Below are 21,393 nucleotides of genomic sequence, written 5' to 3'. Positions count from 1 at the left end.
ACGGCCAAAAACAGCCAAAACAGAATAGGGTGAACAAAAGGAGCACCAAGGAAAGCGCACACACCAACGGGACGGTCCAAAGACTCAAATACATTTTCATCGATTAACACAGCGCTACGATTGAGTGTGTGATGAACAAAAGGACGGGGCCGTTCCAGCTGGAAGAGCCCTGACTGAACCAGTAAGAGCAGTTCATACTGTGTGTTCCTCCGATGACCCACATAAATCGAGAACGTGAGGCCACAGAGGAAACACACACTGCTGTGTGTGGTGCAGCAGGCAGGAGACGAGTGGCTGAACTTTCAAACCCTCTGTGCTGCACTTCTAATCCAGGTTTTGCTGCATTTTTGCACCGGGACTCGGGCTTTATTGAAAAAAAAATCACAGTATTTCACATTCACGGGCCAACAGTGACCCAGAGACTCAGACACAGATGCAGGCTGTTGGGATTCCAGCGCCATATGTTTGCACCGAGCTCGGAAACGCAAACAGATTTCCCAAATGCAATCATAAATATTCCGCTTTACAATCAGGGTCTAAAAATAGCATCTGTGCACTTTACGTGACACTGAGCAACAATCTGGCATCTTGAATGCTGCTCGCAGGGCGCTGCAGTGACTGATAACAGTGATAAAGCTCGGCTGAGATAAGGAGGGAGAAATCTATTGTAACAATAAAGACAAATTCTTCACACTTTACTGAGGCAGGAAAACCAAGTGGTTTCATTAGCAAGTGTTGCTGATAAAACCTCTGAACTTAAGCAGGATCAAATACTGAAATGCTCCCATGCAAAGCTCGCCTCCATCAAGGGTGCAAGAGCTCAAAATTGTTAAAAACAGATGGCTGTTCAACACATTTATCATCTCATAGATGATCTGCTCTTGATTATGGATATTCCCCTTCTTAAATCCTCATTTAAATACAAAAGCATGACAGCTGATTGACTGGCTGTCCTCCTTTTAAACCTCATTTTGCATGCGTTCACACTGGAACCGCAGCGAGTGTCGGATGTAGGAAGTCAACCATCCAGAAATTCCCGATCACACAACTGGAGCAATTAACACAGGGAGGAATGATCTATTCCATTAACGCAGTGATTAGCTTGACAAGGGTTCAGACGGAGGCTGCAGCGCGATGGTGCTGGAATGGAACATCTTCGTGAAGCAGTTGATAATTGTGATGTTGTGACTGGGAAACAATATTTGTACCTGTGCGGCGGCGTGCATTTCTTTGATAATAACACTAGAACCCACTGAATTCTATGGGAAAGACCTGAAAGCATTGCAGCAAACATGCAGCCCATGATGAGAGGAGGGGAGAAGTCATACTATCGGTTTATTTTCTTTCAATGTTTTCATTCCCACAAAGCAAAACAGATGGGTTTTTTTTTATTATTATGGACTGAAATATTGTTGCTGCAGAATATAATTCAGCATGCACAAGTGTTGTTCTCAGAGCTGTAAGAACAAGAAGAGCCAGTATAACCGAGCTTATTGCTCAGGGCTTCCTCTCACTCCCATATCGGTGTGCTTTGGTCTCAGCTCTCTCTTCTCTGCTTCCCATTAACCGGCTGACAGATCAGTAATAAACACAGCCTGTCACCTTCAAGGCTTGCCTCATATTTACTACAGAACACATGAAACCCAGCTCTCTTGTTCCCTCTCTATCTATCCATCTATCTCTTCCCTTCATCCACCGGGTTCACTGGAGCTGAAACCTGATTTTTGGCCCCTGCCTCCTTGGAGGCAGCAAATTTGGCTCCGTATTCCAGATAGTGCAGAAAAAAAGACATGAATATTAAATGGAAAATCCATGAATAAATAACCAAAAAGGACTTCCAATCGCACTAGCCCTTTTTCTTTCTCCCAGCAGTTGAAAAGCACAGGGGAGGAACAAAGAAGGGACGGTGGGTGGGTGGGGGGGGGGCATCCTGACCACCTCAGGAGAGAAGGTGTCCATTTGTGAGGTAATTGGCTTTTTCTATACTTCTGTCCCAAGATGCAGCGATTCCACACAAAACAAAGAGGTAATCAGGAGGTAAGAGTGCAGCTGATGGTTAGCAGCGTGGAATTTAACGGCGAGCTATTTTCCAAGGGAATATGATGTGTTATTTTCATATGTGGGGCAACCTGAGGGATAAAAGCAAAACACACTGCAGCGGCTTGATAATGAATGCGTGGAAAATGCAAATGACATTGAGAGAGCACTGGAAGAGCGCTGTGTGCAAAGGATCACACTGAACACGCAACAAAGCAGTAAAGAGGATCAATTATTTGGAATATATATTCACTATATTCCCTTTGCACATGGCTGTTACACAGGAACAAGTAAATATAGATTATCATGCCTCAAGTGAGCCCCATAATGGTGAGTAATATGAATAGCATCGCTTTGAGGGCTCAATATTTCTTCAACAATGAACATGGAGCCAAACCAGAAGAAGAGCTGCAGCAGCTGGTGGTGAAGATGAGAGGGTGAACTGGATGTTTTGATGATGGGTTGAAGCGGTAACTAGGGGAAACACGGTCGTAACACAGGGATGGCAACGTAAACAACATATGTTATTCAAGATTTTCCTACCATCAATGTAGGCATGCTCTTGATGAAATCAGAATCATTCATCAATACATGCTTAATAAATCACAGGATTCCTCATTAGTCTCTTTCTACCAACGTTCAGGAACGGTTCTTATAATCTGGTGTGAGCATGAAAATGCTAAATGCTGCAACTGCGATCCAGCGCTCAGATTTCTCCAGCTAAAACATCCTGCCCTCAATTCTGGACAATCGGAAAAGTTGCTAATAGTAAATATTTAGGCCATGACCAGGGGGAGGAGATGGTTTAATAAAATCCTGGGTGGAGGAAAACTGCTCCCGTGTTGGAGAAGGTCGAGAAGCTTGAGGAAATCTGCTAGCTGCGTCCAATCCCAATGGAATGCCTGTGCTAGTCAAATTAAATTGCCAATCGCGCGAGGGAGTCTTGTTAAAAACTCTTTGTACGCGTTGCTGAAGCATGTTAAGCACAGATTTGAATGAAAATGCTCTCTTGACCGTTGCATTCTCCCACACAGCACGCCTGGCTAACCTGAAAGCACCTGACCGATCGATGGACAGCCGGACAAATAAATGAGGAAAGCTTCTTCTGATAATAAGCCTGACCTGTAAAACGAGGGCAAAAAATTGGCGTCTCCATGTCGATGCTGGCAGGTCATCGCAGATCTCTCATGAGGCAAAATCGAAGATTATTCATCAATTTTCTATGCTGAAATCAATTCCCGTTGTTGCCGCTGTGTGACGATGCGCACGGCAGCAACATCACAGCAACATCGTGCTCACTCAGCAGAGGAAAGAGCTGTAGCCGTTGGCTAAACTTCAGAATCTGGAGCTCCATAGGAACAAAGGAGGACTTATTTGTTTAGTTATTCACTTTTAACTGGCAGAGGCTGTGAAATTGGACAACTACAGGCCAGTCAGGGCAGCGCATCGCCAACAATCTGTCAAACCAGTATGGACGCGTCCGTCCATCACAACAGGAGAGGAAGATTCAATCTCCAGTTTCACCTACGCCGAGCAGATCATCGGCTGATGATTTGATTAGTGTATGATAGCTAAAGTGGCTAAATGAATTCAGTGGACTCCTGAACGTTATCTGAAGAAAAAAGAAGTGAAACCTGTGTTAAGCCCGAGGCTTAAGGCAGGAGAACTGGGTTATCGACCTTTGCAACGACTCCAGCCTGCGCTGATGCTCAGATTATATATGTCGATGACTTACGCAAACACAGATGAAAAGCGGATCTCATCCTGACCCACTGCAGGAACTGAATTCCTCATCTCAGCAATTATATTCATGACTTTCTTCCCTGTAGTCAGATCAAACCCCAGCAGAAGAGAGCTCCTTTGTATCTGCGAGGGAGCCATCAGACTGACTAATCTCTCAGGGAAAAGGAAAAAAAGAAAAGATAAGCCAATATTCACAAAGCACTCACTGGATTCATGTGTCATATCACAAGATTTATACGCTGTGCAGCAGCGTGAGGGATGAGTGAGGAGTGACCTTTTCTTCTTTAAAAGCTGTTAAAGGACCTTCCATTTTGTCTCTGTAATCGGTGACAATTATTTCCTTCCCTTTGGCACTTTTTGTGAGGAGTACATTGGTGGGAGAAACCTTTAGGAGTCTTTGTTCAACATTTCCGAGACAGAACAGAATTTTTAATAACGTGACGCTTTATCCCAAACCATCCGAGATTGTGTAAGATGGAGCAATTTGAGATTTAATGACTCTCAGAGCTCATCAATGGCTTGAATATTACAGGCTGATGAGCTGCTGCTCTCCTTTGATTAATCCAGAGTTGCTGCTTGTTGAATATTTCCGTGTTTGTGCAAGAGAGACATTCCTTTTCTTGCTGGCTGAGCACTCGAAGCCATTTGATTCACTCACAGAGCATTACCGAGGCAACACGCTCTTCATGCTCGGACGTAATAGGATTTTATTCTTGGGAGGCCTCGTAATAAGAAAGTAAACCACAAAGTCCTCTGCTGCTTCAAGCTCCTTCTACGACGTCCTCTAGTCGGAGTTTAAAGTGCTTTACAAAAATAAAGCTAAATACAATCATTTTATTAACTATCAGCAGGTTATTATGATGTGGCCTAATGAGTGTTTAACAGGCCGTCTTTGTTGTTTTTCCACACAGAATATCCTCACGCCGTGCCAATTTAGCATTTTCTCCTTGATTGGTTTGAATTTTTGGGACCATATTTCAAATCAAAGCTAATTTCTAAAGCTTGTGGTTGTGGTTTGGAAAGCACCCAGTCCAGATTTATACTGTACTTGCTATTCTGGCTTGAATTAACACTGAAACATCTATAAAGTGCGTATTAAATATGTTGGACTGTAACCTTGAACAACCAGCAGTGGAGTATGTAACCGCAGAGGACATCAGGCTGAAAGACATTTATAAGGAGGAGAAAAGGGAAATGTAGGTTCATGTCAGAGAGCCAAATAGCTTTCAACACCCAGACTGACCTTCAGCTCACAGAGAAGTGAGCGTGCAGATACACACACTCGCGCCCGCACACACAAACGTTCGCAGGATGTGACCATAAACCATAATAGACATTCCTTATTACAGGGAGTGAGCCTTGGCTGTGCGCCATTTTAAATGTCACAGACTCCTCCACGGGGGTAATCACTGATCAACCCGGGTTTGCAGCTGGCATCACCCACCGTATTACCTGCAGAGATAACTGCTCGACTGGTGCGACTGACAGGAGGGATCGCATCACTCGAGATCTGCCAAATGCAACCTCTCATGTTCATCTGCACGGGAATGTTTCTGACATGATTCCAGCTCCGGCATGAACGATCATTAGTCAGCAAAGCAGAACATCAGGAAGCCTTCAGCGCTTCATTCAGCCTTCCAATCAGACAAAACCTCCAGTATGAGCGGCTACATGAGCTTAGATCATTAAGTTGTTCTTTTTAACCACAAGGTTGGTGGCAGGAGTCGTGCCAGGACACCCTTGGAGCCCTTTCGAGGTACCCTTGAGCAAGGTACTGAACCCCTAATGTTCAGGACACACGTCACAGTCAGCCTACTCACTCTATCTCACCTCAATTTTAAAAAAATATGTGTGTAAAAACTGAATTTCCTCTTGTGGGATCAATAAAGTGTATCTTCTTTAATACCTTATGGGTTCTGTACCAAAGCACAGAGCGTGCAGGTAGTTGTAAAACAGCAGGACACCACATTATTCTTTGCCCACTCTGATATGAGCTGGGGTGAGATGTCAGTGACACGCAGCTCTTGTCAACGTAAGCCGCCAGGGGAGCGAGCGAGAAGCACTTGCAGTTGCCCTCCCTGTGCAGGATAGGCGGTCATGCCCTGACCCATAATATAAAGTGGGAATTGAGGTGGAAGAAAGGCCAAGAGAGCAACACAGAAAAGACAAGAATCAGACACGCAAGACTGCGAAGGTCCACTCAGTCAGGAAAACAAAACCAAGTACAGAACAGGGAGCACAACCCTAAAATGCCTTAAAAGAATAAACTTCTTTAGAAAAACATCCACCCGTCACTGTACATTTATGTGCTTATAGGGAATGGAACAATCACCCATGTATCTAATTTTGGTTCACGTGATTGCTCAATGTTTGATATTTACACAAGGACCCTGTTTTGTTTATGTGCCGTAGAGCCACGAGGTTGTCACACTCATGCTAACATTACTGACAAAAATAAGGAATACTGCGCGCTCACAACAAGCCCATCGCTGCCCTCATACGCCCGTGCTTGGCTTTCTGTTAGCATGGATGCTAAACAATGCATGAGGGTGTGTTACTGCCCCGCTGCAGACCTCCACGTCTCCTTTGCTGTCATTTCGATAACGTCCAGCTTCCCTCCTTTAAAAACGTGTTGGCTGAAGTGCAAAACAGTGCTCCCACAAGTCCCAGAGGGACCCCAACGTCTGGTTCCTGGGACAAAAATGAGCAGAATCTGGATAAAAGGCTCAGCTGCTATAGTGGGAATATAAGAGATATAGTGGACGTGTTCAGCTGAGCAATCTACATCATATTTTATAGTATATGCGAGAGCCAAAGTTTAGATAGACAATCAGGGCAACGGTGTATTTTACTGCACCCCTGCTTGGGTCAGCAGGCTATAAACGCGGAAGCCATTTAAAAATACTGCTGAGGTATTCATTCTTTATGACACAACACGTGTAAAGGCATCAAAACTACACTGCAGTGTAAAAGACTTTAGCGTTATTATTCCATCTGATGAGGGATTTGAGCCTGATGCTTATTAGAGGTTAAACGGTTAAATATTTACTATTAGCAAGTTCCCCAAAGCCATATTTATAGCTGACCCATAAAAGTGCAAGCAACAGCACGAGTGAATGCTGTAGCTGCGGCACCTGTGACAGCACGCGCGGAGTCGTGTGTCATCCAGTTCAGCCTCTTTATCGGCAACATTATTTAATTCTGAAAAAGAGAAAGAGCACTGTGGTGTATTTTCTGCACCCCCCCCCCCCAAACCTCTCAAAAAAGGTCATCAATCTGGTGAGATCTGAATGGAGCAGCGCTGCATAAACAACCCTCTCGTGTCTTTAAAGGGTTTTGAAATATTAACAAAAGAGCTTGCAGGTACATCATTTTGCCGCAGCAGCTATGGCAGCAGAGGGAAAATGTGTCTGAGCCCTGCGATAAATCACACGCTATAGTAACATTGCACATTCAGGCCTGGCTTGTACCCCAGGCAACCTGACAGTAAAGCCCCGTCTTTACAGATGGCTCCAGGAGAGGATCCGTGTGTGTGTGTGTGTGTGTGTGTGGTGTGTGTGTGTGTGTGTGTGTGTGTGTGTGTGTGTGCATAATTTGGTTTTATTCATGGAATAAGCAATAAAAACGTGTCGTTGCTCTTCTTCGTGTGGATTTATGTGCGCTAACATCCAAAGGAGAAAGCTGCTGTAGACTCTAATTTAATCCACTCTACTTCCCTTTACATGAAAGCTGTGAGACTTACAGATCTTGTGCCTCCCTTTTATGGGGAATTTCACCAGCAGCTCCTGGGGATTGGTGCAGATGAAGACGAATGGGGATCCCGACTCGTCGCAGGTATCAGGGAACTGCGGGGGTAAGAAGGTCAAACGAAGGAAAGACGGGTTTAGCATCACCTCGGCTGTGATGTGTGCAGAATGTGTTAAACCCTTCTGAAGCCCAGCATCTCTGATCAATCATTCAGTGAGCGTCTCTGTTTAGACAGCATGTGAGATGTCCTCAGTACCTGATGTAATACTACATGCCTGACAGCAACCAATACCAGTCTCACTGGGTCTGAAGCTACAGAGTTACACAACTAATCATGTGGATGCTAATGAGTTGCCATTTCAACGCACAACAATTGTGAAGAGGCGAGTCAACAGATCCACCGGTGTTTTCTTTCACCTTGATCTCCGGCTGAATCTCAGATAAATCTCTCCCCACATCAGTCTGAATGCCTGTGACCTTTCATAGAGGCTGAGCGTTAGCAAACGACGTGAATATGAAGGCGAAGGTCGGTCGCTAATTCATTAAAAGCTCATGACCGGCACCAACATAAAGCCTGCCTGAGATGCAAACGTCCTGTCACCAGAACGCGCTGTTCCATCCCCATCGCACTGCTCGTTGAGGGTTCCTACTCATTCCTATTTATGCCGTATATCACAGAGACGCTGCTGTTTCTGCTGCAGCGATGCTTGAGTGAGATCTGGACAGCCACCCTGACACAAATCCACACCGGTGTTGATGTCCAACACGCTGCATTTCACCAACAGCACACTTTAGGCACACGTCCACCACATTCAGGTGGGTATTTATGCGTACTTTACATTTCTCACCGCGTTCTTGTGAAGGAAAGGGTGTGTTCCGGCTCAAAACCCCTCCCCCGTCCTATTGATCGGTCTCTCAGGTGAGTAGAGAATTGACTGACACAGTGACAAAGGAGTCATCTTTCCCATCACTGGCAGCAAACGGCTCTCAGCTCATCCAATTTCCTCCAGCTCCATCAGATAGTGACTATGATTGCATCGAGCCAGCCAGCCAGGAACCCCCCCCCCCCACCACCACCACACACACACACACACACACACACACTTAAATCCACCATCTCCATCTCCCTCAAAGGAGCACTGAAGGTTGTGACAAATTTGGGGCTTTTAGGGGAAATCAACAGAGTCTACAAACCATCTGGACAGCCCCCCACAAACTGGGGGGGTACTGATAGAGTTGCTCGTGTCGGGTGATTTTCTATGTCAACACTAGCGTCACCCACAGATGTGTGATGAAATATGCAAACACTCCAAGTCGTTAGACGTTGTTAGTGATCCATAAGGAGCCCCTTGACTCCTCTTACCAAAGAACACAATGATTCCAATCAAATTATGTCTCCCCTTCATCCAAGAGTCAACAAAAATCAGCTCTTAAAAAAATGATGTGTAAATTAAAACTGGTTAAACGAGATAAAGGCAATGAGTCCGCAGGCGTAATAAAAATTAAAAGGTGCCATTTGAATTAATTTCCCAATATACGACTGCACATAAACTGCACAATCCATATGTGGAAAGACAAAAAAATCAAGTTCTCGCTATCCAGACTTCATTTGGTCAACCGAGCAGCCTCGGTAACATTCGTTTTGACCCAATGACGTGCCTAATATAATAAAATTAGCAGCCAAATATTTACACATGCAATACAAAAAGAAGCATTTGCACACGACCCATTGGTGTAACAGTGAATTAACTATGACAGCGGTCGGTGTAAGTGGGTCAGATGTGTTTCAGAAACACACGAAGCCTCATTTAGACTTGGCCTTATTCAGCTTCAGCCGGTGTGACGGCAACAGTCAGAACAGGAACCCGTTAAAGACAGCAAAGAGCTCGTGTTTGGCATTTGTAACTGCAGTGACTTTACTCCAGTAAAAGAAAAGACCTGACATAAAAATGAACCAATCTGAGACAGACATGACGCTAAATAAAAATAACCTGCAAAAATATGAAACAGACACGCCGATTCCGGGGATTGACAGATTTGCTTCTGCAAAATCTGCAACTACATAGGCCACATAGCGTGGATGCTAAAGATGGTTGACGCCATGTTGTGATTATTTTACGCTTAGGCTTAGCACAAAAATCCGTTATACTCGGAACCAGTGACAGAGCTAATTCTGGTGCTAATGAGATCATTATCTGCTCATATCTGATCTGTGGAGAGGTGAAAAAAACTCTAATAACAAGTAATTGCAACGCTAATGTGTTTTCTTTCATGTTCTGCTCGCGAAGAAAGTCTGAAGAAATGAGCCCACACAGAAAGGAGAACAGGGACAACGTCTAAATCAAATACGGGACCACGTGACCTGAATATTGAAGACAGGACTGAATGCCTGTAGCATAAAACACACCACGACCTACAAGATGGCTACATTTTCTCAAGTGCACGAGGAAACAAGATGGTGGTGATCTGGGTGGAGGCAGAGTGGCTGCAGCTACAGTGAGGAGTGGGCGCACGTGAAACGCTGCTTTCATCCTCCATTAGCTAATTAACATTTAAAGCTGTTGAATGTGCGGCTCCTTTGCCTCGGCATGTTAATCAAAAGGGCACGGAGGATTGTGAATGAGACATGAGGGGTGGCCTTATTAATCGAGGGGGGTGTCTGTGTAGCTCAGATTCAAAGCAATTAGATTCCTGGAATGAAGAAATTGTTGAGTACAATAACAAGAAATCCTAGTGCGTTACAGTTGATGCTTTTATTGTGAAAGGAGCCCCGAGACTGAGGGAAATGTGTCGACACGTGCAGCGGTTCGGAATAAGTGATATTATGTCAAGAATCAATTTTTAGCTGTAATGTTCCTCATTAGCATCTGTGTTCTTTGTCTAGAAGGTTTGAGTTCTGCCCTCTGGGCATCCTGGGTGTTTGACGTGGGGGAGGGCAGGATAGTTCTTGTGACAGTTGCATTAAAATGCATCTCAAATGTGAGTCTTGGTAGAAGGTTGCCTGGGGAAAGTTTAGAAGTCAGGACAAGGACTCGGCAGCTAGTTTTTTCTAAACGTGGCGACTGGGTCAGATTCACAATAAAAACACATCTGCTGCGGGGCTCGATTCCAATCTGCTTCCAAAGCTGATAAAATATACACCTCAACCTTGCTCGTGTGCCGACTCCCCATTAATATATTCATCCCGTGCACTTTTATAAAAGTGCGTTTGAATATCAGTTAAATTCGTCCTCATCTGTGGTAAAAACCACAACTCAAAACACATCATATAGCCTGTAAAAATTATTTAGCAGTTTCACAGCTCTGTCATTGCACAAATTCAATTATTTGCTGGGATCCGGTCACAGGGGATTAAACAGGAGCAAAAACAATGACTTAAAGGCCAGGCCAAATGGGCCCCCTCCCCCTCCACCACATACTCCATCAGCCTTCCCTCATATCATCTGTGCTCCATACACTGCATTCTCAGAACGGCCCCAGTCGGCGTGACTTCCCACCAACATTTGATGAAAACAACATCCATCTTAATAAAAAGCCACTAATGCAGAGCCAGAATTCGACAGCAGGAACACAAACCTTTGATTCCAAGCTTGTCAAGTAACAGTTCAACAAGCCAACACTTTTCTTTCTCCCTTCCCTACAATGGCTCTCTCCCTCTCTCTCTCTCTCTCTCCCTCTCCCCCTCTCTCTCCCCCTCTCTGGCTCTTTTCAGCTGCTGTCGGCAATTAAGGGCAGCAGAGACAAGTAATCTGCTTCTGGGCGACAGGGCCAGACCACAACAGGCATGTGGAGTTGTCTGTGTAAGAGGAGGGGGAGGGGGTGGGTGCAGAGGAGCTGGCCCCAGCTTCAGCCCCAGCCAGGCCCTGCTTGGCTGCACTCAATCTCAGCCCAATAAAAAGCCCTTCATTGGCAGGGTGCAACTGAGCCAGACGGGCTGGGAGCATGTGGCTTTTAAAAATGAGGAGGCTGGGAAAGGAGAGGGGGGAGGGAAAAGGGCAGAAAGCAGGGAAGGTGCAGAGGGGGAGAGCCTGAGAACAAAAATGAGGTGTATGATTCTGTGAGAAAGACAGATAATAAGACTTTAAGCTGGGGGAGAAGTGCAGAGGCAGAGATGCTGACAGATAGGGAGCTACACAAAGCCAACTGTGTCCCCCCACTGAGGACACTTGAAATACTGCTTAGCCAGATCTGTCAAGGCTGGTTTCACCCCGGGAGTGGAGGAGCAGATGGGCTGTCTCAGAGATACTGGGCTACACGTGGGAGGTGAAAGGGTGGTGTAGGGAGCTGCGTGCAGCAGCAATCGTTTGCCAATCGTTCTCTAATCTGTCGTGTTCGCCCAACAATGCGAGCCGCTTCTGGCATCCGTTAACCCTTCAAACGCAACTGCCCTCAGGAAACAGCGCTGTAACCGCCTTTCAGCTTTGCTGCATGTTTGTTTTTCCACTGTAGCACGAAACAGGGCCAGAGCGCGGCCGAGGCAGCCAACCGCCATGAGTGATCTGGTAGAGCACCAGTGTTAGCAACCGGTTAGTCCTGTCACTTCTCTATTAAAAAAATGTTTTTGGAACCGAATTGGCAGTTTTTTCTTCACTATTATGTAGAACATCACCGACCAGAGTGCCCAGGCCGCCATTTTTAAAAGACTCAGTTTATAGAGACGTGATAATTGGGACAATTCTGAATATACAATTGAGCCACATGCCCAATGGTTCGTGGTGATCTTGTGGCATCAGACGTTGGTGAATTCACACCCTTCATCATTAATGCAACCAGGAAAAACTGGCCTGTGGGAAAATAGTTCCCAGGGATCTCTTTAGGGGCCCCTTTCATACAACTACTCAGTGTGAAAGTGGCACATTTTATGACGCGCGGCGTTTATTTCAAGTCCTCCCTCCACGGTCTGTGCTTTATTCCCGCCTGCCGTTAATTCCAAGTCATTTCTCCACCAGTTTTGCATTAAAAGTCTCCCAGCGGTGGAGGAGAAACCATCCATTTGTGTCACATATACTGTGAAACATCTGCAGGGAGCGTCGAGTTTCATTAGGAACGGCTCCAAGAATGGCGGCAAAGTTAAAGGTCTGATCACAACGGACGAATCGACTGCAGGGACGGGCACGTTCCCGGAAAACAGGAAGTCAAAGATTGAAATGTTCAGCTTGTGCACTCAGAACAGAAGTCCTCCCGCAGCTCATTTATGTCCCTTTCATTTAAACCCTCCCCGAGTTGAGCAGCCATGATTAAAAATTCAACTCCGTCACCTGCAGAATCAACCGGTGTCTGGTTGGAGAGTGAACATTAATTATCCAGGAGTGTCCAACACCGGCTCTTGAAGCCTTTCATTATTAATATCCTCAACACGAGAGACGGCTCATTATTAGAAGCTCGGCACCGGGTCCATGATTTTCCAATTACCGCCGCTCTGCCAGTCAGCTCGCCGGCGTTAAAGTGTGTTTCTGCGCAGCAAAAGGTGCAACAATAAAAATAAAAAAAGACTCACAAACTACAGCGTGAGCCAATCTCACCAGGATCACTGCAGTTGAAGCTTAGCTAAGGTGAAATCTATGATTCTATCTGTGCCATGTTGATGGCCCATTAGCCCGTGTCCCCCTCCCACCCAATGAGGAAGCCCCCAAATGAGCTTTTCTGCTGCTGGGGTGTTGAGCAGCGGTGCGTTTCAGCAGAGAGATTCACACAGACCTCAGCACTTAGCCCAGTTTCACTTTCCCAGCCATGTTTATGATTTCACCTCCCGCCGTGGCCCTCGGGCAAGAAGGAAACAAGGCTGCCTCACAACAGTCAGAGCCTTTTAGACTCAACAAGCCAACTGCTGTATCGTTCCAAGGGAACGGGTTTTTCTCTTCCATTCACTGCTTAGCCTCCATTTGATGATTGTGCAACTGTGGCAGTGCTGAATAACAAACACAAATAGGTTTGGGTTTTGTTTTTGTTTTTTTAAATGGCGCAGTAAGAGAAAGTTGCAGTCTATTACACCCAGTAGTTACAAGTCACAAAAGGGAAAAAGCTGCGCCTTTATTATTTTTCTGCTGAAGCGTCAGGCTGAAGCACTTGCAGAAAACCACACAGGCAAACCATTCCACTAAGTAGTTTCCTTTGCACACACACAGCGAGAGCCCCTGAAGACAATTACCGTGTCTGCTGGCGAGCACAGACTTCAAAGGAACATACCAGGGAATCTGCAGCATTAAAACTCTGGACTTCCCACCCCCAACAAACCATCTCGCAGTGACCGTTTGGTACCAGAACGTGACCGTTCGGTACCAGAAACGGTACCAGAACGTGACCGTTCGGTACCAGAACGTGACCGTTCGGTACCAGAACGTGGAAACTGAGAAGGTCTGGGGAGTCTGCGAACGCGTCTGTCTCTCAAGGTGAATATTTCCTTTGATACACTGACACGGGGTAACAACCCCCGCCCCATCTGTGTTCACTCAGCCTCTACGGGAAATAACTGGCTCTTCCCTGCTGCTCTCAAGGCTTTCTGGAAAAGGCAGCATCCTTGGTGGAGGGCAAGTTTTGGTTCTCTTCTAGCCCGTGGGTCATTACTCCAAACTGCAGTAGATATGGCGATACCTCTGATACACCATAGGAAGGATTATAGTACCCCTGTGTGGAAGGTGTTGAATAAGTCCTCTAAATTCACATTAAAACAGTTGGAACCCTTTGAGGTTACTGGGAACTGTTCCTGCTTTGATATGCCCTTGAATCTGTTTTTAGCTACGCATAATAAAGGTCATCAAGGAGACAAAACAAGTCTGTTTGCCCACCACTCCCCAGAGACGGCGCTTTAGTAACCGGGACCGTGGCTGCCAGAAGATGTAGTGTCTACATAACCAAAAAAAGATGTTGCCGAAAGGAAGATTCTATTCTCCAACTTTCTTTTGATCACTAAATATCTCGTCAGGACCGTTTGAGGTCAGGAGGGTGGATTTATTTCGGGGGATTTCCAAGTGTATTTCATTAGGATGTGTCCTCAGATGGCACAGCTGAGGTTACAGTTGGCTGCAATAAAGAGCTGGTGTTTTAAATAAACAGAAGCATCAGCAGCCTTTAGCTGTGCAGTGTTTGAGGAGAAAGGGGAACATTGCACCCTTAAATGACATAAACATTTGCATAGTGTTTGGAGACGTGTGTGTTGACTCAAACTACATATTACATCTAAGTAGCTCTGGCTGATTTACCAATAAGCGTCGAAAGGCTGACGAGGAGGACAAAGTGCAGTCTGTAACACATGAATATGGCGTTCATTTATTCAGTACATTCTTCAGCTTGTTGTTTCTGAGAGCTTATGGGAAAGGAGGTCATTCTCCACAGCTGATGCTTAGAACAATTTATAATCTGACCTTCAACTTCAAAACTTAAAGCTGGTGAAAACAGACTTTAAATAGTTAAATACTTTTTTAAATGAGCAATTCTAAACAGAGGTTTTCTGCTTTAAAGGCTGTGAGTAGTTTCAACTCACTTCCCTCCAGCTGTTTAAGTAGGAGACGTTTCAGCGAGACACGAGGTAGAAAAAGCCCGTAACGTTTGATGCTAATTCTTCCTGATCACAGGGCACCTGGTGTATATGAAGAGACTGTGAATTCCCTGCTCCCTGCAGCACACATCATTAGAGCCTCGCTGAAAACGATCACGCTCTTCCTGCCATTTAAATCGACAGCGGCGCGGAGGTGCAAATCCCTCTGTTGTGACATGAAGGAAGTTGCTAACAGACGAAGCTAGCTTGAGCACCAGGACCAAAAACCTGGCGAGTGTAGATCGTCTGGATTAAACGTCAGTCTTGTTTATCCAAGTGCGAATATTATAACGATGTTGCCAGTCTTTAAATAATAAGCTGGTATGTTGGCAAAGCTTTAAATGCCACATTTTTTTTACATTTTATCCTCTGACTGTGGGTTACACGTACAGAACAAACCAGGCCCCTGACAATGCTAATTGCAATGTTCTTGTTTTTAATGGATCAAGGCCAAAACTGCACAGCAGTGATCAATACAGCTGCTTTTAAGCGTGACTGGACCACCCAGCTGCTTCAGCTACATGCTTCTCTTGTACCCAGAAAAAAGATTAATGACACTACTGAAAGCACAACTTCCCTCCGTTCTCCAAACTTTCCTCCCCTCAGATGTGCCAGCAGGAAGTTTTGAGTAGACGCGTCGCCCAGCGGAGAACAATCACGTTAGTAATCTCTGACCCCGCAGTGGCCGAAAGTCTCCTGCTCTGTCTGCATGAGAGATAGTTGTGGTTATACTGCTGCTGGACCGGAGCCTAAATGGATCAAGATGCCCTCTGAAATGCACCCAAAGGGGGGTATGTGTGACCTGCATCAGCTGCGGAGGCATGCCCAACGTCTGGCAGAAGCACCTGATGTAATGAGTGAAAAAATGCCAGTTCATGCTGCGAGCGGGCGAAAATTAAAACAAGTGAACTGAAGCTCTCTGAATTCCTGATACCAGAGTAACAAGACTGGCTCGACGCAGCGCCACAACACGCACTTCCTCGTTCCAGAAAGCTGGCACAGACGCCGGCCTCGCGAGGAGCCATTTGGGGGCATCAAAAACAAACAACAGATGTTGAGATGGGAGCGAAATGTCAAACATACTGAGGCTAAGCTTCATTAGAGCTTTGTCGAGGAGATCACTTGCAAGAGTCAAAGCCTGAACGACGTCGGCATAAATATCTACAGACGCGTCCTCTCTATCTGGAAACACATGTCATGCCACCATTTCAAACAGAGCACGGCTGGTTCTGAAAACAAGAAGAACGGCTCCACGCTGCCCTACTTACACGAAGAGGGATGAAAGCAGCTGGAACGGCAAGCATACCCATTCAGGAGGAGGATGGGCTAAATGCACTGTACTTTAAACACTAAATTACAGGCCTTTTAAGTCGGGGCCTGTTCATTTTCATGCCATCCACTGTGCTTGTCAGCACATTTACCTGTGGATGGAATAGAGGAGTGATTAAATAATAACTGATGAAATAAGGTGCTCATGCTCAAAACAAGTGTGTTCACTGACCTAGAGGACCACATCTCAACCTGTATAAAACTGGTAGAGCTATCAAGACATATTCTATAAACACTGACAGTAAATCACAGGCTGTGTTGTTTGTGGTGTAACGGTCTCAACTGTGGTGATAATGATATCGTGATTAGGGCAACAGGACAGACAATAATGCAACAGCCTTAAATAAACATAACCTTCTGATTTAACTGTGCAGCGGAACTTATTTCTACTTGTAAAGCTTCTAGTCGGTTTGCGCAGTCCGGAGAGTTCACTGGGATTCTGACTTATTTCCATCAAGACTCCAGCCTTTCAGATGATCACAGAGAGCCTGCCAGGCTGCCTGTCACTGCAGGCTCCTCTCATCAACATACAGTAGGAGGAATAACTAGCATTAAATGAGCAGGAAAACAGAGGAGGACTGGGGATTAAAAGAAGGAGGCTAAGCCGTCAGATCCAGTAACTACAGCAACCGTGTGACGTTCAGTGAAGTGGTCTAAGGACACGAAAGGAAATTCTAAACAGTGTAGGAGGCCATTTCAAGTCTGGCAGATGGGTCTATGTATTTTTCATGCTGTTGAAAACCTGTTTGGTTGGTTGTCATCCGGTGCCTGGGGACCCCAGGCTGAATGTGCTCTACACACCACTGCAGAATCACATGACGTCTGACCTCCCCGCCGTGGCAAACTGCCCAGCGAGGAAAAGGGAGGAACCCGAGTGTGCGAGGATGCGACACGCTTTTTTGGGGGGGGGGGAGGGGAGAGAAAATGCATTGAAGCTGATAAGGGTATACATCTGTGATCCAAATTTTAAGACATAAAACTTCACCACCAAGACCAGGAAAACATGTTAGGGAGAAAATATGGAGAAAACATGGAATGATGGAGGGCGCCAAGATTGATACAACTCTACAGAAAACACGGGAAGGAAAAATAGCTTCCCTGGCTTACCTTCCTTTGGAATGCTTCCAATATATCCTGTGTTTGTGAGAAAATGTGAGTGTGCATGTGTGGGGGGCATGCTGGCAGGAAGGCTTTCAGCATATAAATATCACATTACCACACAAGGAAACGCAGGCACCAGACCGAGCTCCAGCAGGCCTAACAAGCACAGGAGCTCCTCCACTCTGGAGGTCAGAGGCAACGCTCGCACAAATGGAATTCCACAGAAAGCCACACTTCTTTCACAAAGATAAGTGACTCTGCTCGCGGCTAGGCTACATCATATGAGCCGACGTTCCATTTGTGCCACACATGCCGTTGTGCACGCATCTGAAGAGCTGCAGCCTGTGAGCTGTGTATGATGCAGTTAGTTATCTTTCATAAAGAAGCCGAGAGCTGCACGGGAGATTCCAGCAAATCTATGAACTGGATGTTCAAGTAGATACGGGCTGCATGTAAAACGACTCCAAGACAAAACGGTAGGAGGAGACCAGTGCTGACTAATAATGAAGAGAGAAATGGTTCTCCAGGGAATGCAACATGGGCCGTGGAACACATATATCACACTACACTGTGATACTGTGCATACAACACACATCAGACACAATATTCCATACCAGTACAATTCATATATTAAACGCAAATAATTGCATAAAAAAATCTAATTCTATTGGTGTTCCTCTACAGTCCACTCTTGGAATATTCCAATTTCAAACTAGAGTAAAAAATATACTCAAATAGGATCTATGTAAATTTAAAGTGACTACAGATAATATGATTCATGTCAAAATTCTAAATAATTAGGACATATTTCAGACAAAATGGGAGTAAAAACAAATGAAACAAATAAATAAGAAGTAGATTATAATGTTGCCCCTATCAGGGTATCATAAAATAACCTTCTGTCCCCCACAGGCTACAAATCCAGAGCATTATGCTACTAAAACACATGCTAGATCTGTATTATTGCAGGTTTTATTTGATACTGCTAACAGTAGAGCCAGTAAAAACAACAGCTGAAACCACGTAACACCCTGAAATGGTGTGAATTTATCCTGCGAGTGTCCACCGCTTAATAGTCAAAGAAATGTGAAACCAGAGTCTGAAGCTCTCGCAGCGATAAACCACTGAGAAAGCAATCTCTTAAACATGCATCTATTTGATGTACTGGGGCGTCGGGGGACCCGTTACGTCCGCTTTCAACAGAGCCGAGGTGAATAAAACATGCTCCTGCGAAACTCTGCAGTCCAGAAACATCTGCCAAGGCTGAAAAGTTTCAGGCTGCTGCGCCAACATTTCATCCTCACGACATCCTCTGATTACAGCGCGTTATGGACAAATCACACACTTTTCCCTCTCTGGCTTCAGCAGGAAATAAAAGCGCGGCGCTGTGGATTTGGTCTCTGGCAGGAATAATAAATTAGAGGCGTATTATGAGCGTGGATTGATCCGATCAATTTTTTCACCGCGGGAGTCGGTGGATGGCGCGGCTGGAGCTTGGGGGGGGGGGCGTGGTGTGCCTTCGCCCACACAGGGAACCGGACTGAGGATACGCCCGTGCGTGTGCAGATAAACGCTGCACTCCAAATAAAGCAATGACGTTTGGCTCTATTTTACGTGCAGTCTTTCAAATAACACTGAGTGTCATTTGTATGTGTGAAGGGAACCATCTGCAGCAGATCCACTGCTTATAAACACGCCTGCTCTGGCTGGAGCGCTCTGCCCATCCTTTTTAATTATCTCAGTCCGTCTCGACCACAGAAACAGTCTCGTTTCCAATCTGAAGCGCACCTTTATCTCCAAAGCCCCCCCCCCCGCTGTTCCTCTGCAGCAGGAAGGTCAGGCGTGTATCTCAACCCATTGCTGAGTGAGCACTCGAGGGGTGGGGGAGAGGCAATGGTGGAGAGGCATAGCACAGATCATAATGGTTGGCCAATTATCAGTGGTAAAAGGGGCTGGGGAGATGGGAGGAGAGGAAGATTATGGGGGGAATGGATCGATACGCTGGTCAATTTCTAATGAGGGGAAGAATTGGTCCAAGTCAAGCAGATGGAAATCCTGCTCTGCCTGGGGTGGTAGTTCCTCACTGCCTGTCAGCAGGGTATCAGGTCTTTGGTGTTTCTTTGGGCAGTGGCGCCCCAAGCGGTTGTCCTACGATATTACACCCGATGTAATTTATCCAAATATTTACATTTGTGATATTTCCTGTATTTTCGAACACTCCCATGACTTAGCGTCACATTTTATTAAACAAAATATTCCAAAAAGATTAGGAACATAATGACTATTTATTTAATGACTAATTTAGCTCTTCCCTCTTTCATCAAACCACAACTACCAAAAGGCTGCATTCAGCACACTCGCTCACCTCTGTTCATTCAAACAAGATGTGCTTTTACACTGGCATGAAGAGAAACAGGGCCAAAGCACTAAACAAGAGCGAACAGCTAAACAAGAGCGTCTGCTCTTTTTCCTGCTTTCTGGTGACTAAAATAAGCATTAACCAACTGCTCAGCGCAATCATTAGACCTTTTGTTCTTGGCTGGTTGCTTCTCTATTTTCTACATCTGCCTTTATTTTTTCTGAAGGGGCCTTGTGTGGGGTGGGGGTGTTATTTATGGCTGTTCTGGGCAAGTGGACACACGCACACACGCACACACACACTTTCACAGGATGAAAGGGCAGTCACACTGCCTGCAAACATGACTTTACAGCCCTGAGTGGAATGAGTGGTGGTGGAGAAAATGAGGACAGAGTACAAAAGGGGAAAGCTCTTAGATTTACACATCCCAGCAGTAAGAATGAAAACTATGTGGCAACACACATTTCCAAGATGTTCTTTTAAATCTGAACGCTTAAACACAAGAAATGGTACATGTGGAAACATAAGTACAGTGTTCCTATAAAGAAATATGTGTGTTTTTCCAAGACTATATTATAAAAAAAAACTGGAATGCGAGGAAGTGTTTTCCAAATGTGATTCAGTTCGGTCATCTACAAACATAAATCCACGTGTCCAGCACTGAATGAGGGTTTTTATGGGCCTGAGGATGTGCAAAGTTTTTCATTTTGTATGTTTTACTTTTCAAGTCTACATTAAGATTCTACCAGATCATTAGCACCTGGACTGTACTGTGGCTATAAAAGCCAAAAGAGCCAAGGTGGAGGCTGCAATGTAATTATTAAGTTCCTCCACTAACATTCTACTTTCAAGGTGACTCTGGGCATACAGAACAGGATTGAATGCAGAGTGAGCTGTACATTCATGTTTATAAGTGGTAAAACTAAAGTATTACACCATATGTGTACAGGTACATGTAAATAGTTTAGTGACATTATTGCCTGACCATTTATACAGATTTACACCTGAGCCAGAGTCAAGGTAACAAACTAAACATTCTTTTGATTTCACTCGATGAATTGGAGAGGATTGTGTAATTCATTACTGCAGGATATATTTTGAATGAAAGTTTGCTATACAAACACAATGGTGATTTCAGTGTGGAGTCCATATGGAAGGTAACTGGTGTGGTAAGTGCTGTGTGGTTCAGAGGGTAATTCTGTGGTGCATACTGTCACCAGTGGGAAAGACTGGAAAGACAAGCGGGGGCTGCTGGCGATAGAGGCACACACTGACCTCTGGTGGTGGGAGGTGGTGGTGCAACAGACTTACAACTAAAACATCCAGGGAACGTTTCAAGAGAAAAGATGCAGACCCAATTCTGGAAACCATTTAAAACTGGCCATGTTTTAAATAATAAATTAAATGTAATACATTTTTGTGCTTATTTCCTATACTGTGTTGAATCGAGGCAGAGGGTTTCTGTGGTTGTGTGTTAAAGGTGCTTCACTGCCTCTAGTGTTATTAGCCAAGACAATTGGACACACAAACATGACACACAGAA

At 45.2% G+C, this 21,393-nt stretch overlaps 1 protein-coding gene across 1 annotated transcript in view; it reads right to left on the bottom strand.

The window, feature by feature from the left end:
* Positions 1-21,393, bottom strand: part of trip4 (thyroid hormone receptor interactor 4) — a 43,727-nt gene that overhangs the window by 18,165 nt on the left and 4,169 nt on the right. The window contains exon 12 of the mRNA XM_057025591.1: positions 7,523-7,625. Within this exon, the coding sequence (XP_056881571.1) occupies positions 7,523-7,625 (103 nt within the window). The remainder of the gene's footprint in view (positions 1-7,522; positions 7,626-21,393) is intronic.

The sequence above is a fragment of the Takifugu flavidus genome, chromosome 2 (assembly GCF_003711565.1).
Source record: "Takifugu flavidus isolate HTHZ2018 chromosome 2, ASM371156v2, whole genome shotgun sequence".
Lineage (NCBI taxonomy): Eukaryota > Metazoa > Chordata > Actinopteri > Tetraodontiformes > Tetraodontidae > Takifugu > Takifugu flavidus.
Note: the sequence above shows the minus strand (reverse complement) of the source record. Positions and strands in the feature narration are given on the sequence as shown.